Source organism: Charadrius vociferus, unplaced genomic scaffold, assembly GCF_000708025.1.
Source record: "Charadrius vociferus isolate BGI_N301 unplaced genomic scaffold, ASM70802v2 scaffold377, whole genome shotgun sequence".
Taxonomy (NCBI): Eukaryota; Metazoa; Chordata; class Aves; order Charadriiformes; family Charadriidae; genus Charadrius; species Charadrius vociferus.
Genome location: NW_009649456.1, coordinates 2,188,093 through 2,207,359, shown reverse-complemented (window position 1 = coordinate 2,207,359; position 19,267 = coordinate 2,188,093). Strand labels below are relative to the sequence as shown.

The 19,267-nt window shown below is 38.7% G+C and overlaps 1 protein-coding gene across 1 annotated transcript in view; it reads left to right on the top strand.

The window, feature by feature from the left end:
* Positions 1 to 865: 865 nt before the first annotated feature.
* Positions 866 to 19,267, top strand: part of SLC12A2 (solute carrier family 12 (sodium/potassium/chloride transporter), member 2) — a 167,093-nt gene continuing 148,691 nt past the window's right edge. The window contains exon 1 of the mRNA XM_009889717.1: positions 866 to 1,207. Coding sequence (XP_009888019.1) covers positions 866 to 1,207 — 342 coding nt within the window. The remainder of the gene's footprint in view (positions 1,208 to 19,267) is intronic.

Genomic DNA, 19,267 nt, shown 5'->3' with positions numbered 1-19,267 from the left:
CCCATGTAAAAGGAAAATTGCATTCGCTGCAGCTTTTTCTGGTTCATCAGTCAAATCTGAGCCAAAGGAACATGTTGCCTTTTCTGGCCCTGCTGTGTTCAGTAGCACTGGGCTGCCATTAATCAAACTGGGCTGTCAGAACAAACTTACAAACTTCAGAGAAAACCAGTCTTGCAGCTGACAACAGCCCAACCATGTGCCTTACTAGGAAGCTGTTAATGGACTACGGAAAACTGTTAATAATGAAAAGGTGAAGAATTTGAAGCAGATACTAAGTGGTCATGCAGGTGGTCACACCACCAGCGGTGAGCTAAGCTGCCAAGGCTGAAACTCGCTAGCACAAACCAGTTTTCATTTAATTTTCAGTTTTCATGAATACATGACATCTGATTTCTGCAGGCTGCACAGGGGAGCAAGAAGCTGTTGCGACATCTATCCCACAGCAGAATCAGAGAGCAAAATCAGCTATGCATCTCAGGACTTGAGCTGCAACCCCAGAAAGCTCCCAAAGGAGCAAGTAACTCCTTGCAAATAGTGGAAAGTCTTTAAAAAGCCAAACGAGCATGTGGAAGACCTCTCTTCAAATGTCCCCTTCCCACCAGACGGTGCAGAGGGTTCTTCCCCATTTGGAGGGCACAGCGGGGAGCCAGGCTTGTCCTTGCTGGGAAGGATGGGAGGCTCCCGACGGAGCCAGGGGGCTGAGCCCTCCCTGGGGGAACCTTCTGGAAGTCGGGTGAGGGGGGGCTGTGCGGGGAAATGACCAGGTGAGGAGTGAGCCCTCAGGGACAGCAAAGCTTGCCAACTTGTGGGAGAGAGGAGGAGGGAGGTATGCAGCCAGGTACCTCAGAGGGGAGAGGAGACGGCCATGGGTGCCCGGCTGCAGCAGCACCAAATCTGCCACAACCCCGCCAGCCCCAGCATTACTGGGCTGGAACCGGCCGGGAGGGAAGGACGTGACCTGGAAGGCACGGTGAAAGAATCTGTTTACAGTCCTTTTATTTCTGTTTCCTCCCCGTTCAACAGCCCATGGGCGGGTGGGGATGGGGCACTCCAGCGTGGGGCCAGGCCCTGGCACCCTCCTCCTCGCTGTGGCTTCGGCTGCAAGCAAGCTGCATCCCAAAGTCTGAAAGGCTGCAGGAAAAGCCAGTGTCCTCAAACCAGCACTCCATCCACCATCAATAGACACAGAGCAGGACGTGTATCTCCAGTAGGTTATGTGTACAGCATGTTTTCATTTAAATAAAGACTTTTCAGCACTTGTGTGGAGCCGCCATCCCATGAAAAACAGTGAAAATTTGCATGAATACCTGAGACCCAATTTACAAAGTTTCACAGCTTTGTGTGAGGAGTATGGATGAGGAGAAGCTGCCTGCTGGTCTCCAACAGCAGCATCTCTAGGCCAACATCTGTATGGGAGTGATACAAATAAAAATTAACAAACACAAAGCCAAGCCTAAGGTTAAACTTAAAAAGTAGCATATGGGAATCCTAAAAAGGCAGGCTTAACATAGGGAAAATGATAGTTGTCTGCAGTTGTTTTGTTTAAGAGTGTATCCACAAGACAGCAGAGCTCCAGAAAGGGGTCCTTCTGCAGCTGCATGAACCCTCAACCCCACAGATGAGCAGAGGGATCTGTGCTTATACCTCAGCTGACAGCACGTTTAGTGCGGTAATGGAGAGCTGCTTTTACTACCCACTAATTCCAGGCAAAAACAATTGCTGCCATATTTAACTTCAAATAGATGCCCAGTGACAGTCTGTGTAGGTGCAAGCAACTATCATATTCTCTGCATGGCGTGAATCGCTCTTGTCACCAATGGCGGTAAAACTGAGTGTGAAGGAGAGCTTACTTGAAAATCAGGTTTTTATGGAATGTACAACAGAATCCATGGGGGACAAAAAGTCAACTCAAATATTTAGCAGTTCAAATAAACCTTAATTTTTAAGGAAGGTGTTTGTGGGGAAAGAGGATGCCTATTGTATTCGTTCTTTGTGCAGAACAGCCTCTCTTCCACTTTGGATTAATGGGAAGCAAAAAGAAAACAAGTATCCTGAATGCAGTTCTCTTTTTTTTTTTTTTCCTTTCCTTTTAAAAAATGCTTTGCAGAACATTAAAATACCAATTATATTTTTAGCCTACCAGCTCTAATAAGACAGAGCTATGAGACCAAGTGTCACAAAGAGTATTTGGAAATAGCTACCATTAAAGCAGAATCTTTGAAACAGTAATATATGCCAGAAACTAGGTATGTTCCAGGATAGCTTAAAAGTACCAAGATCCCAAGTTTTAAAAACCTCAGTAACTGTGAACAAACCTCATCTATGGTAGCTAAAGTAAAATAAAGAGATTTGTGCCAACTCCTTTTCGTATAAGCTATATGTAGTCATTTAAGGACAGTATTGCAAAAACTAAATATTTGTCTTCCTTGAGACTAGCTATGTGATATTTCCTGCAGAGCATTTGCACAAAGAATCTAAAGATCCAGTATTAACTGGAAAATGGTCTGACATTAATCCAACACATGCAGCTTTTTTACTCAGGAAAATTCTTTTAAAATGTTAAAGTAATATTTCATAGCTGCAGATGCAACCATTTACTCAAGTTCCAAGGAAGACTAAATTAAACACTAAAAAAACCAACCAACAACCATGCCTTTAAGCCGGGTTCACAACCTGGGAAAGATCAGCAGGCCACATTTGAGAACAGATTAATTTATCCTTAGCTAATTATCCCATAAGGTTCAGCTGAGCTGCCAGCACCACTAACAGTCAAGACATATCACAATGGATTGTTCTGTCTGTTTGATAAACTCATTCACTGAACACGTTGATTTCTGGCTGTGCATGTACAATAAAATCTAGCCAGTCAATAGTGCTACTACTCATCTCATTCAGATCATTTTCTGCCTTTGTTACGGCTTATTATTTTCAATCTACTTTTTGCATCATTCTTTCTAGTTTGGGAAGAAGTCTGGCAGTCAAGGCCAGTATGTTCTAGTTCTTGCACTGCTGCTTATTATTTGTATAGTTGTAGCAGCTCTGACTTCAATTTGCCCATCTGTAAAACCGGAATAGTATTTAAAAGTCTCTGGGGATCTTTTAAATTATAAAGTAGTTCTCACAGTGAAACCTACACACAGTGCAAAGGAACATAAAACTAAAACCTTCAAGAAAATACACTGTGTTCATTTAATTGTAATGTGCCGTGGCAAGCATACAATTTAATTTTGATCTGAAATACCTACAGACATAAAAGTCATTATTCAGCAAGAGGTCAGTACCTTTTTCTTTTCAGTATATAAAGAGATTAAAAGAACTGAAAATTTGATGGGGTTTGAAGATCATGTAAGTTTCCTTTTTTTAAAATTACCTAATAATGTATATATAAATATGAAAAATATTGAAGTCATTAAAGCTGCTATAACTAGAGTAAGCCTTTTTTGTCATAACTATGAATAAATCACACCTCTGCTTTCTGCAGAATCATAGCCTGTTTTCATTGATATCAACCAGTCATTACTGCTGACATTAACGAGAACGAAATTAGACCCTTTATACGAAAACTTAAGAGTATGCTGAATCTCAGATGAAATGTGGAGGCAGATTGCTTTGAAGAGAGGTACCCAATTAAGTTTAACCAGGATATTATTTCTTAAAAAGCCAGTCCTTATATTCAGAGCAGCATAAAACCTTTTCAGTTTAATTTCTGTTTTTGTTAAACAGTAAAGTAAAAATGAAAAAACAATTTCTTTACAGCCTGAGATGAAATGTACCTTGCTACCTGCAGAATAAGAATGGACAATGTACTCTCTTTTTAGGAGTGTAATAAAACTAGAAAGTAAACCTGCTTCTCACTGTGATCAGACAAAGAAGTACTGTTCATTAGATGACAGCAAAAAGGAAACTTCAGAGAACTGGCTTGATTGTGGCAGTTGGAGAGTCTGAGAAGAGGCATGGGAACATGACTTCCATTAACTAATGTCATGACTGGGACTATACATAGAAAAAACACATGCACATGAGAGAGTTTGAGAAAGATGTTTGTTTACTACAGCAACCTTTGGCTGCAAAAGGGGAGATGGAAAAATTTTCCATATCATTAAAAGCACTTCAACCGTTACAACAGAATTTCCTCCACCACTTCCTCCTTTCTTCAATATCTTTTTTTTTTAACAAAACTTTCTAATAGATAAAAATGTAGTATGACATGGGGTTGGAAGAGATCTCAAGAGATATTATGTTATTGTCAAGTTTCTGGGCTATCGTCACCCCTTGGTTTTCAACAAACACAAGTTTAATACGTCAGGAGGACATGTGATATTAAATCTGACAGTGCAAAGTCTTTCAAACATGCCCTATTGGAAAACTATAATACCATTGGTTTCATAGATTATATATTTCTCCACAACTGGCATAGAAGAATTGGGAAAGTAATTGTGTATTCAACTGATGGCATTCCCTGAAATATGACATTTAAAGAAAACCAGCTAATTACTGTGAGCTGAAGTCTGCTCAGGCTACATCAGTTTAAACTTGGAGGACTGCCAGGGAAATCAGTGTAATAACTTGAGAGTCATATGGTGCAGAAAAGAGCAGAATATGGTACATGATGTCTTTTTTCTTTTCTGCAGGGACACCTATTTATAGCCTCATTTTCATCTAGCAATCCTGGGTATCATTTTAGTCATCAATACCACTTAGTAAACATGTTTCCCCCGAGCAACCCAGCTTTGTCTCCAAAGCTGAAAACAAGAAGAAATGTACAGACAAAATAGCTAGGACTTTCTGTAGTCTTATTTTCAAATATTCTGAGTTTTATGCATGGGCAGTTGGCAGTTCAGGAAGAAAAAAAAAAACAAACACAAAATCTCCACAAAACCAAAACCAGTCTTCCTTGCCTGTAAGCACAGCAAAATCCTCAGGAAGCAATCTGGCTTTTCATAACTATATTGTGTTAAAAAAATAATAAAAAAGAACAAAGGCCAAGAAGCAGATACGTCATATAGGCTATAGAAGGATCTCCTTCCTCATGAGACAGATCACCTAGAAGCACTGGAATTTTGAGAACAAGGAAGATGAAGTACAATTAAATGGTGACAAGAAATATACTATGTGCTGTTATTGCTTTCTGGTCTGAAAACAAGCTTAATAGCTGCCATCTGAAAGTGCAAGCCCCTGAGTGTTGCAGATATTTCTGAAACTATACGCTGGGGCTATTGGACTTCCTTACCTCATAGCAATTTTACAATCATTTTCATTACTTGGTCTATGAGTGGTTTGCATATATATTATTATCTTTGCTTTGTACAGAGAAAATATTACACCCAAAACCTCAGTGACAGGAGAGTTTAGGTTGCTAAACTAGCAGGGCCAATGCCACCTTTACAGAATGATCTCCCTAGTTATGTCCAAGCATATTCTCCCAACAAGAAAAAAGACAGACTTGTGCACTTTCTCCTCCCTGCCAACATTTGTATCGTTGTGTCGCTCTCCAAATACAGTTGTTCTATAGTTTACACAGCCACATGAACTATGTAATTCAGTGTGATATTTTTTCAGCTTCCCCACTGATGAAATATACACCAGACAGAGACTGGATTTTTGAAATAGTCCTCATACAAATTTGTTTTCCTTGAAATGTTGCTTATTCTGTAAATTTTAATTGCTCTGTAGCTATTCTAATGATAAGGACATAGGTATATATCCTATTTTCTGCCTTTGACAGCATGACATGGTGGAGTTCAGGACCCAGAGAGGAGAAGAAAAACCCGAGAAGTCTGGTTAATATTCAAGAATGACCTCCTCCAAGCTCAAGAGAACTCCACCTCAACAAATAAGTAATCAGGCAAAAATGCCAGCAGAAGTCCTGTGTGGATGAACAAATAACTCCTGGCCAAACTCAAACACAAAAAGGGGAAGTCACGCTTGACCAACTTGATAAACTTATATGATGAAGTGACTGGTGTGGTAGATGAGGGCAGAGGACTTCATTAAAGCCTTTGACACTGTCCCCCATAAGATCCCCAGAGACAAGAGAAGAGTAGATGGTGAGGCAGCTGGAAAGCTGGCTGAAAGGCCAGGACTAGAGGGTGGTGATCAGTAGCCTGAAGTCTAATTGGAGGCCAGTGACTAGCACTGTACCCTAGGAGTCAATACTGAGTCCAGACCTAATTCACATCTTCATTCATAAGTTGGATGATGGGTCAGAGTGTACTGTCATCAAGCTGGCAGACTACTCCAAACTGGGAAGAGTGGCTGATGTGCCAGAGGGTCATGCTACCATCCAGAAGGACCTTGACAGTCCTGAGAAATGAGCCAACAGGAACCTCATGAACTTCAACAAAGAGAATTGTAAAGTCCTGCACCTGGGGAAGAACAAATCCATGCAGCAACATAAGCTGGGGGCACCTAGCTGGAAAGCAGCTTGGCAGAAAAGGGCCTGAAGTTCTAGTGGACACTAGGTTCAACGTGAGCCAGCAACGTGCCTCTGCTGCAAAGCAGAAGAATGGTATTCTTCGCTGCATTAGACAAAGTATTGCCAGCAGGCTGAGGGAGATGGTCCTTCTCCTTTATTCAGCTCTTGTGACGCCACACCTGGCATGCTGTGTCCAGTTCTGGGCTCCCCAGTACGAGAGACACATGGACATGATTAGAGAGAGTTCAACAAAGGGTCACGAGGATAATTGAGGGATAGAAGCACCTCACATACAAGGAAAGGCTGAGCAAGCTGAGGCTGTTTAGCCTGGAGAAGAGAAGGCCTGGGGGATTCTTATTAATCTATATAAATATCTGAAGGGAAGGTGCAAAGAAGACAGAGTCAAGTTCATTCCAGTGGTGCGCAGTGACAGAACCAGGGGCAATGAGCACCAAGTGACACATAGGAGGTTCCACATGAACATTGGGAAACACTTTTTTACTGTGAGCGTGACTGAGGACAGCAATAGGTTGCCCAGGGTAGTTGTGGAGTCTCCATCTTTAGAGATATTCAGTAACCATCTAGACACAGTCCTGGGCAGGTGGCTCTAGGTCACATTGCTGGAGCAGGGACGTTGGAAAAGGAGACCTTCAGAGGTGTCTTCCAAGATCAACAATTCTGTGATTCTGTGATACTTAACCAATATGATTCCTTAACTGGTTTTAAAAAGCAGTTAAGAATGTTTCTGTAATACACACTGTACCCTGGCTGCTGCTTGATAGCAGAAGAATGACCATCAGAATTGGCTGTAGTGTAAAGAGTGGACCAGTAATATAGAGAATCCCCTAGCTGTACCCACCTACACTACACATCAGTTTGGTTCACAAGTGTCTCTGGTATGCACAAACCCCGGGTTCTTTTCAGAGAACTGTAAGCTGTGCTCAGGATATGCCCGTCTCTAATTGGTACCTACAGATTTAAAGCAACAGCTGTGGAACCTTGTGCAGCTTTGGGCTGTACGTGCAATGTCAGGGTTAAGTTCAGAGGGGCAGAGTAAATTTAGTCTGAAGTAAAACCCCCAAACTCCATCACATGTTGATGTTGGGGGTCTCAGCAACAACACCTTTGAGTTAGTCCTTCACTCTTGTTGCACCAAATTTCTTGCTAACTTCGACACAGCAAAAATATCAATGACTTTGGCTAGTCTGTCTCATGTTATGGTAATATCTCTCTTAAAAAATATACAAGAGTTTTAACTGGGTTTAGAAGTCACTGGTTTGGCTGAAATTATGGTGAGAGTCTTTTCAGAACACATTGTGCAAAGCTTTTTCCTTTTATTGCTGGAGGCAAGCGTTGGCTGTTTTGATATTTCCTTAAGAGCAGAATAGCATTGTTCATGGCATTACAGGACAATAATAGCATTTAGTCAGCTTCTGGAACCATCATCCGCTCTGTTGACATTATCTTTTGGCTATCTATAATTGATTTAAAATCAAACAACAGTATTATATAACGTGCACTTTATAACATTACTGTCTTGTTATTAAAGTTTTCAGCTGACCTTGTATGTGGAAGCAGTTACTTTATAGCCAGTCTAGAGAGAGCTCTCAGATGAATTTTTCGTCAAATTCTCAGGGGTTATGTCTTCCTTGCTGTATTAATTCAGCTGACGTGCCACAGAGCTTGGACGTGTGTGGTCTGCCACACTGCAAAGCTGTATGGTAGTCGCTGTATCCTCAACAGTATTGTCCTCACCCTGTTGGGACAAAAAATGGCTACACTCTAACATATCACAGGTTCATCTACCCCAGTGTCCTATGTCACAACCAGAGGTATTTGGCAAAAGTATAACTGCGTATTGTAGTCATACTTCTCCAGTATTTCCCAGCTACCAGTAATAGCCAGTTCAGATGTCATTTGTTCAGGTACACCATAAAGGTGGTATCTTTTCATTTAATAGTCCTTGAGAAATATTCCCTGTCAATTTGTCTAATCTCTTTTAGACTAATTTTTGGGGGGACATGCACAACATCCTGTGGCAATGAGTCCCACAGCTTAACTGCATGCTGTGTAAGAAACCCACCTACTTCTTTTTTGACTAAAAGAACTTCATAATTGTATTTAATGCACATTTACTCTTGTATTAGGAAAGACAGTAAATAATCATCGTCCATTTGCTTTTCTGTTTAATGCATGGCTTTGTAGTCCTTAATTATATCTGTCCTCAGTCATTTGTTTTCCAAGGTGAGATATCCACATGGGAAAATTATTCCGTATCTTTGGTCATTCTTTTGCCCATTTTCCCATAATCTTTTGTTCTATTATATCATCTTAAGATAGGTAACATGTTAAAAATGTAAGAAATGCACACAATATTCAAACTTTAGGTATTGTAATACTGCAGTATATAAAACCAGTGTAAACAGTAAAACACAGTAAACCAGTGAGATTTTCTGTTCTGTTCCCTGCTTTGTTTTTCTATCATCAAGAACTGACGTAATGTTTTCACAGAATAGATAAACTGTCATAAACTTAAAATCCCAATCCTGATTGTTATTACTCAATGTGCAGTCACTTGCTCTACATGTAAATTTAGGATCACTTTTTTCCTCTGCCTCATTTTGCTTTTATCTATACCGCATTTCCTCTGCTATTTTATTGCCTAGTCACCCTTTTCCTTCTCTACTTCCTTATAGCTTATTTTTACTGTCCTCAATAACTGTAGTTTAAAGAGAAAACTTTGTCTCTTCAGTATCACTGTTTTTTCTCAGATAATTTATTAACAGGCTGAACAGTCTGTCCCATGTTATTATGACTTACTCCTTTTCTTCATAGGAGTATGAACTATCTGTAACCCTTTACCACTTTATTGTGTGATATTCCTCTGTTGTCATGAGCTCTCAGTGGGGGGAGGTACTGGAAATCTCTCAGCACTGAGCAATTCATGTGGAAACGTCACTGCGAATCGAGTGGTTACCAAACCTGGTGAAAGTTGCATCTGGTCCCAAACTGATATTTCTTCTTGGTTTAAGTATTCCTTGTAGCGCCCCTGAATTGTAAAGGAAGATTTACAAGAGCTGAGGCCTTGTCTGGTCACCATAATCTGCCATACTATCAGTGCAATGACTCTGGGAATCAACTCTGCCTATAAAAGACTGCCATACTTCAAACAGTCTCAAGCGTTAAAGTGTTTGGTACAAAACACACTTTGAAGTTTAATCATGACCATAAACACTTATTGCTTTCCTTACTGTATGTGTGTTCAAAGATCATGTATTGTGTATGCAGTGCAATGGCACTGTATGAAAGGACTGGGACATCTTTTTCCTGACATTTTTATCTCATTTATATCCTGCGAAGATTTACAGCCTTAATAGGGTATACTGATGTGCTAAATAACTGGATGATTTCTAAAACATACAAGCAGAAGAAAAATCCAAACTTTGTAACCTTTTAGTAAGCCTAAAAATCAGAAGAATTAATTACCTACTCACAGCACTATATACTTGGTTATCTTTACAAAGAGGAGACGTAGTTCAGGGCTCAGATTTGCAAGGTAGGAAGACAGGATGCTTCCAGACCACTAAGGAGCGTATATAAACCAGCACATGAGAGAGGGGCTGAAGTCTCTCTGGTTTCAGAAACATAATGATGTGCCCAGTCATTTCACAACCCTTACTAGGTATATCTTTATTTCTCGCACCTATATTTGGCAATCTTTAAGTAGAAAACTAGAAATACATCAAACTTAGTTTTCCCTCCTTCAAAAGGATGGGAGAATTTTCCCTCCCCAAAAGATGGGAGCATTTTCACACTAAGTTTCACAGAATCAAAGTTGACTGAGTCCTGAAACATTTTTAAGAGCATAGTTTTGGAGCTGGTTCTGATCTTGCTAGGAAAAGATAGAAGCAAACCCATTAAAACCAAATGGCAGCTTCAAATATATGACACTTCAAATTACAGCATCTATTTCAGTGCCGAACAGTAAATTTTAGTTTCTTCATTCAAGGTGCTTAAATATGAAAATCTAGTTCTTATTCTCCCATGTGAATGCCTTGTATCTTAGCTTCTACATTTTGACAATAATTTCGGGTTTGTATTTTTTGCTTTAGAGTATAGAATTACGCGTAACTGTAGTGACTATATATTATCACAATTGTAATAAAAGTCTAGCTTTTTTTTTTTAGTACACATGAAGTTAGAATTGGAAAATAGAATTCTTTTGTGTGTGTGTAATGTACAGTTACAATGTTTTTTTTTTAATATAAAGACTGAGGGCAAACTGGCTATATGACTGCACACCAGCCCAGAGTGATGAATTTTTGTTTCTGTTATATTCCATATTCTGAAGTTTCCCTTTCTGTACAGTTGTACACACACTTACCTGTTCTGTAACATGCATTACTGCTTTAATGAAATCAGCAAACACTATAGAAATTTTAAAATTAACTTACTGGATGAAAAGACCAAGCCATCACATACATTGGTATAATACGATGGTAGCACACATTTTTAAAATTCTATTGTATAGAAACTCCTAAATGAAAAGAATCAAAGTCTGGATGGCAGGGCTTTTTAATACAAACTATAAAGGTAATCCCTGTTGTCCTCCTGAAAAGCAGGTATCTACCTCCTTTCATTTCTGTGGGGTATTAATCCAGAAGATAAATGAAAGTATGCTACTCTGCGATATAAAGGTAAGATGCTTTTCACAGAATTTCTTACTTCAGAGAGAGAAATGTGTTCTGATGGAGAAGAATGACATTTTGATATGCTTGTAGACTGTACCTGCATGGTCTTTTGTCACATCTAAAATTCCTTTGAGGTCCTGAGGGCAAATTCCTTTTCTGTCTTACCAGGAAATGAACTTCACATTTTTCACTGAATCTTCATTAAGGAGAACTGTTATAGGATTCCCAGAGTTCTGCAGGTCTGGAACACAAATGACTGGGTTTACATCAGAACGGTATGAAAACGGTCTTCTGAAAAATCCCCCAAATGGGCTCTCTGTGTGGCTATTGCTCTAATTGCTACACTGCAATGACTTTTTGGCTTTTTGGCACACATTGTATGCCACGGTATGTTATTGAAGAGACAGGTCAGGAATATTACCTATTAAAGAGAAGAATATGAAAATACAGAATATGAACTACTTTTTGCCAGAAGCACTATAGAAGCTCACACAGAGACAGAATAATGTCTAACAGAAACAGAGCACCTATGTTTCAGCAAGCTTCCAGATTAGCAAATAAAACTTTTATCAGTGTCAAAAAGCCCCAAACTCCACTAGTGCTGCTGTTCCATCATGTCTACCCTGTCAGGTGGAAAGCTTAGACTTCCAGAACTGACTTTCAGAGAAACGAGTCTTCTTTGCATCCAGGAGCCCTTCTCACTTTTCTGTATGATCTCTAGAGACCTGGACACTGTTTCAATGCTTCTATAAATAACAATCTAATTTGCTTGCATTAAATTTATTACCAATGCATGTGAAAATGTATATGCTAATAAGATGCGGATCTCAGGTTCTTAGCAACTTGCTTTTCTCAACTTCTCTTCTATGAAGGTTAAGTTTCTCTGCTCTGCTGCTTTATATTTCTTGTGGATTAGTGGGAAGGAAGGGGATTTTTAGCCACTAATTCAAGCAGCAGTATGTGAAATCATTGCCATTCATTTGGGTTTCAAAAGTGATAAAGTGCTTACAAATACATCCTTTTGATTCCTTTAGCATATTTATGTACAATAGATTTTAGATTTGCTTTCATACTTTAATGCTCTGCATCAAACAGTGTCTATGTCATGCCTTTGCTCTTTTTTAAAGGGTGTGGCTAGTCCCTACTGATCTCATAACTTTATAGAGTGGACAAAGTTTTTAACACCAAATGCTGGAGGCCCTGATGTGCAGAATTGCCTGTCTCACAGGCAAGACGTCAGAACATCAGTAAATGGCCTCAAATTTTTAATATTAATTTATAAACTGGATTCAGTGGCAGCCAAAGGAAACCTGTCCAGCCAGAAGTAAAAACTGTGCAGTGGGCTACCTGAGAAAAAGGGGAATGTTTCTTTTAGGTTAGAACGTTTATTTTAGGATTGAAACTGTACCAAGTAGAAGGCTGGTTTTGGCATTATTCTGTGTGCCTTGCTATGAGTTTGGAGGGTGCTAAAGGCAGGATTATATCTAAAGAATGCAAATGCAGGCTTTTCTCAAATAAAAACTAACTTAGGTTGGAGCAGACACCCTGAACCATGGATGAAGTCTGGAAATTTTGCTTCTCTAATTTACATAGGCAGTAGTAAGTGATTTTGGTTCTGCATTTGTGTGGTACCATAGACATCAACAAGGTTAAAGACTAGTACTTAAACACGCTATGATGGTAACAAGAAGAATAAACACCAGTGTGGATATATCAACTGGGTTTTCAAATTGCTTTAGTTATCATCCTGCTCTTATCAGGAACACTTAGAAGTCAGCATTCAGAGCTGTTTCTTGGCTTTCAAAAGCCATGCTTGAGGGACAAAAGACTTGACACCCACTTCATGTTTTTGTTACTTCACTTTAAGCACATTTAAAACAAAAAGATAGCAAATGAACTACTTCCAAAACACAAATCAGACTAGGTAGGGAATGAATGCATCCTACAATCAAGTTTATAAGTGTGAGATTATCCTTCCATCTCACTATTTCCTGTCATCCATTAAGCATCGCTATTGTTAAGACAAGCAAGAAAACTACAAAGAAAAATATTGGTATATTCCTTGGCAAAAATCCAAAGATCCTTACTGAAAAGCTCTTCAATCTTTTTTTTTTGTTCAAATTATTTTGGCCTACAGTGCAGGTCTGTAGTTTTCTAACCATCTATTTGTTTTTACCATTAGGCCATGCTGGGAGAGACCTAGGAATCCATTTTCTCTTAAACGATCTCTGCAAAGGGCTCTCATGCAGACAAAAAGTGAACCTTACATTTGCTATTGCTTGATGAGGTTATGAGGTTCGTACAGTGGTCTATTGTGCAATTAGTAAATTAGTGTTTATTTCTGGTTCTTTGCTCATTTCTCCAGGCAAGTTTTTCTCTTTATTTTTTTTTTTTAATTATTGGAGTTTTCTGATTTAATTAGTAGAGTGCTAATACCACCATCTTGCCAGAACAACAGTCATGCAGAAGTGCTCAGGAGATGATTTAATTAAACATGTGCAGTGTTATATATAATTAATACTTTTATATTGCCACTGGTCGTTAAGCAAATACATGAGACAGAGACATATACAGTGCACTAGGCCACTTTCTATCTGGACTGTAAATATATGCAAATACTTTCAAAATAGATTAATCCTCTCTTGTCTCCAAAATATACATGCTCCTAGTGGAAGGGAAGCCTATGTAATTGTTTTAACAAATTTTCTTATGATGACATAGTTTGCATGAATAGCTAAAATCCACTAGGATTTCTCTGGATTTTTCTAGCATTTTTCAGCATTTTCACTTTTACCTTGATGTAATTAGGCAATTTCAACATTATATTCAACAAAATATCCGCATCAAAGGCCTATCTATGTTGTGCCAAAAACTACAACCTTATCTCCACAGGCTTTTTAATGAACATAGCTCATGTAGCAGTCTTCCTGCTATAAGAAGTACCTCTTTGAGAGGAAAAGCAAAGTTTCAGCTTGTAGTAAGCTTATCGGAGAAAAAAAGTACAGAATATAATTTAGTGCTAGGATTTCTGATTTCAGGTTTTGGATGTGTAATTCCCTTGTGTTTCACACACCCCTTTTTATGCTAGAGTTTGCTTAAGAAATTCTGTTTGTTTTCATATGTGGAACTGTACCCCATGACTTGTTAAACATAAAGAGCTATGATGCTATAACAAGGAAATTCCAAAGAGTCTGGTTTGGCTGTCAGGGTGTTGCCAAGCCATTTCTGTGTTGCTTGAAGACAGAGAGGCATGCTATTGTAAAACACTCATATTACACATACTTGTAACACTGCTAACATTTGGTTTAAAACAACACTTTTGTTAGGGTTTGGAGGGGCTGTGTTGCACACAGCTTTCCCCAGTCCTCAGCCCTTCATCATTTGACACAGAGGGTATTGCAAATGCAACTTAATCACTGCAATAAATATGCACCTGTCTACTAATGGGTGCTTGAGGCACTGGACTACAAATATTGAATGTTTCACAGTTATTCCAGGCACCTACTACTAGGAAAATTTTACATAGCTGTAAACTACACGAAGGCCAAGCCTGAGTTATCAGATTATATAGTTTCCCCTAATGCGTGTGTGTCGCTGATGTCTGCAGTATATGGTATAGATGTCCATGCTTAGTAAAATGATTCTTTTATCCCTCTTTTGCAAATACTTGTCAGAGACATTTTTTGCTGTGTTGAAGAGAGGGAAAATGTGGGAAGGCATTGAAAATCTGTTGATCTGAATGATGTATCCTGTGTCTTTACTGCACATTTGGCTGAGTTAAAGCAGAGTCTTACCATTGTATTATACAGCCAGTGAGACCAGTTAGCCCAGTTTGCATTGCCACTTCACCTGGATATGAGATTTTTATTTGACAGTGGAAAGACAAAAGAACAGGATCTCTAACAGTATCAACAGAATGAAAAAATTATTCCCATAGCCTCTCATTGGACCACAGATTGCAATGACTATCTTTTGTTAACCAGCACAACAGCTGAGCAAACAGTGAGCAAAGTGAATAGTTGGAAATCTTTATCAGGGAACAGCTTTAATCACGGTTTGGTTCTGCCAGTGCGGGGAAGGAAGATGGTGGAAGATATCTGTTGGCTACATATAGCTGCTACAGATTTTGAAATAAAATTAGTCTCTATGCAGATACAGTGATGCCTGCACAATCAAGGCCTCTTCTCTGGGACTGCGTATAGGATATATATTGATTTATGTAAATGTGGGAACTTCACCTATGGCAGGGGCAAGGCTCACTTTACAATGAAAAGCTAGAACTAGGTGGTGTGTGATGGGGAGGAGATTGCTGAACAGGATTGTGAAGTACTTGTGACCTTTACAGGTTCTTACTTTTGAACAGTCTGCATGATCTTTTTTATTAAAAAATGAAAAATCAAGCAATCAATCCAACCATGGTTAATTACTAAGTGTAAGTGTAGCTAAAAAATAATTTTACGTGTATCACTGAACATAAGGGGATTCTGGATTTTCAAAGTTAATTTTGTGGGCCCAGGTGATTATTCCAAAGTATACCAAGAAAAGTCAGAGTTAATATATCATTTAAGTGAGCTAATATGTATAGTATACTATACATGTGTGGGCAACTGCTTCCTGGCAGTAGCAAGGATGCTTTGCTGGGTGATCCTACATCTCAGTCAGGTTCTTACATTGTTACTATAAGAGCTGATGTTCACTCTTTCTCCCTAAGTTTTACTCCAGCATTGTTTTTTCTGTGAAGTTTCTTCTTGGCAGATACTAAGTAGCATTGACAGAATCTCTGAAACAAATTAACAGCAACAAAATCATAGGAGCCAGCCTGAAGTGATCAAGTGGTATAACAGCACATGTAAAAAACCTGTAAGATTTTAGAAAAGAGCTTGGTCCAGTTCCCATTGAAATCATTAAGACTCTTCTGCTTATTTCACTGGGAGATGATTTGCCACCAGGAAGAGATCATTAGCAATTTATTTTTGTTTTTAAAGTTGCCCAATTATTAAATCATGGACACTAGAACTCTTCTCCACTTTTATCCTCCCATTTTTTCTTGATTGCCTAATCTAGCCTACAGGTTAGGCCAACTTAGTTCTCTAAGAGTCATTGTATAATTATTAAATACCGGATTTTTTTCTATTGTCCTTTTTCAGCATATAGGACCATAACTTTGGGGATTCTTTACTTAACAGTTCTTGTTTTCTATTTCTATTCTAAGTGTATGGGAGCTTGAGTAGGGATTTTTAATAGTGTTACACTAAATACTACTTGGACTGGAACCTGCTATTGCAAGCAAAAATATGCCTATTCAACTCATAAATATTTTTTACTGTGTAGTTTAAGTACAACACTGCCATGATTTTTCCATTGTTGACTGAAGTGCGAGGTTAGAATTTTTGCTGTTTGAGACAATCATAACTTTTCCCTTTTTGTTAACATGGCAAACAACTAACATCTTCTTTACTCCAGCAAAATTCTCATGTATTTATATCATCTGAAGAATGCAAGTTCCATCAAATTAAACTATTTACATTCTTAAAATGCTACACATGCTAAAGTGCTTTACTGGATTGTGCTGTGGTAATTACTTTTGATCTCTGCTAACTTAAAGGAAGAAGGAAAGTCTCTATCCGTCACCCATTACAGAAAAGCATCCAACAAACTACCAGCACTCTTGTTTTTGAACCTCTTTCTGTTTGCTGTTATTCCTCTGTTAGGAACAAGAAGCTCTTTAGTCTCAAAGAAAGCGGGAATAAATCTGTTCAAAGCCCTTCTTGTCTTGTAAAGCTAGACTTAAACTCTGCCACTGTCACAAATTATTACATGTCCTCATCTGCAGCAGTGCCTACTACATGCAAAACATTGCATTCATCCTTTCAGGAATAGTCACTGCTACAGGAATCTGCAATAAAATTGTGAAAGGAATGGGTACAATAGTAGTTTCTGTACCCTTCTGCTCAATTCACTGTAACACAGTCTGATCAAAGACAGACTTAAACGCAGAGACAGTAGTGCCTTTATGGAAGGTTTAGGGAAGTTGTTCTATACTTATATGCTTAAGGGGTTTGTTAAATAAGATTAATAATGCTTTATGTTTTCCTACTAACCCAAGACCATTATAAGATGGTTCTTTGCCACAGTAGAACATTGCAAATATCCCACTACTCTATATCATACTGTATAATAAGATGCATCACATAAAAAAAAAAAGCCAAATGACATTACAGTTTTTAATTAGCTATATTAATAGTAAAGTCTGGGTGTCACAGAGAGGCCACCTTAGACATGACTTCAGCGCAGTAGTTTAGTTTGTATTTATCGTTCTGATGAGGCACTAGACTTAAAGTCTTTGAGCCTTAACAAATTTTAAAATGTCATGTAGATAGAAAGGGTTACAAAGACAGTTGATATATAACCCTTCTGCTCCTGAAAATTTAATCACTGTGAAAGAATTAGGTGAGGCTAGAAGAACTTGTTTGGCTGCAAAGTATCATCAACATTGCCTGACTTGTTACTTTCCATGCTGGACCCAGACAAGCAGAGGTAGATCAAATCTTTCATTAGAACAGGAATGTACACAATTATGCAACAACCTTTGTGAGTGACCTGACCTTTTCTCTCTTCAGCTGAAAAGACACTAGATATTTTAAACATATACATTAATTTAATTGTGCTATTGTATACTCATAGAGGGTCTTCATGTCCTTTACCCTTTGGCTAATTAATGTGGTGTCCTAGCAATGGTCTGTGAGTGGGGGGGGGGGGGGGGTTGAGTGAAAAAGGGAAACAAAAAAAACCCATCTCTGGGGCTGGTTACAGTTTATTATGAACAGAAGAGAAGAATTTACAGTAATTTCCTTTCCTTCTTACCACTACAAAAATACATAAACAAAGTGTGAATTGTAGCAATAATTATAGATTAATCTGTATGTAAATTGGTTTTGTTTTTTTCCCCCTTACTCTTATCATTCAGTGAACTATTTGGTAACATTCTGTTCAGCAAAGCAGTTCAATGGTTCTTTGTTGTTTAAGTGAAAAAGATTCAGCCCCTGAGTCACAAATAGGTTGTAGGTACCTCATGCAGATTTGTCTTTCTATCTTAACACTTGGAGGTTTTGACATGACAGCCTCTCTTAACAGGGTTTCAGCTCACTTGTGCTAGATTTGTATCCCTCAAGTAGTAAAAAGAATGCTACCCAAGCAATTATGAGGTTACTGATGAAGGGCTATGTATTTCTCAGAAAGAAACACTAACACCCTCATCACCATGAGAGGCTTTAAACGCGAAACTTGCTCATGATGCCACAGTTATGACCTGGAACAACTGACTTATATGTTAGATGCTTTAAAATAACATACAAAAGGTTTTCCTAAGGTGGGAAAAGAGTATTCTTTGCTATTTGTGGGTTCTAACTCTGTTTAAATGGTAAAAGGAAAGAAAAGTTAAGTACTAACACTATGGAAGCCTTCATTCTCATTCTCTACCTTTTGAGGCATATATAATTCCACAACGAATTCAATAGGCATTTTCCTGTTTGTAAAGAGTTGTAAAAGTGTCCCAAACATGATATCATTGCAGCACAGTGGGCAAATTGTCAGAAATACTAACTGAACTAGTATTTGCAAAGGTGCATCGGGTATTTTCATGTTAGATATTATCTGGTTCTGTACAAACCTTGCTATCAGTTACATTCCCACCCAGTATTATTCTTTATTCCAACCTCTGTTTACTTCATCATTTAATCAACTGTTAGCTTTATTGCTGCTTAATGACTATTTTGGACTGCTTAATCATTGCCCAGACAAATCATGGTTTCTCCAAACATGTATACTTTCTTCACTTTGAAACAGCTAAAGCTGATGCCAAGTTCTACATACTGCATGGTTCAGCCTTTTGTTTGCCTGCTCATTCTCTCTCCCTCTTTACTCCTGCAAACAAAACAGCTGTCCTAAGGCTGCATTAAATTGACCTGATATCATGCTGCAAGGACTTCCTGTGGAAACAGCTTTTTGTATAGTACCACCAAAGTGGGAAAACAAGATAAATTTCTGAGAAAACACGTGCTTGTAAGTGCCACTGGCTAAAGAAACCTCTAACCCTTAGAACACAAATGTCTTGGTCCATATTTTGTTCCAGGCTTCAGCAAGGTGCCTGCTGAAGGGCCTT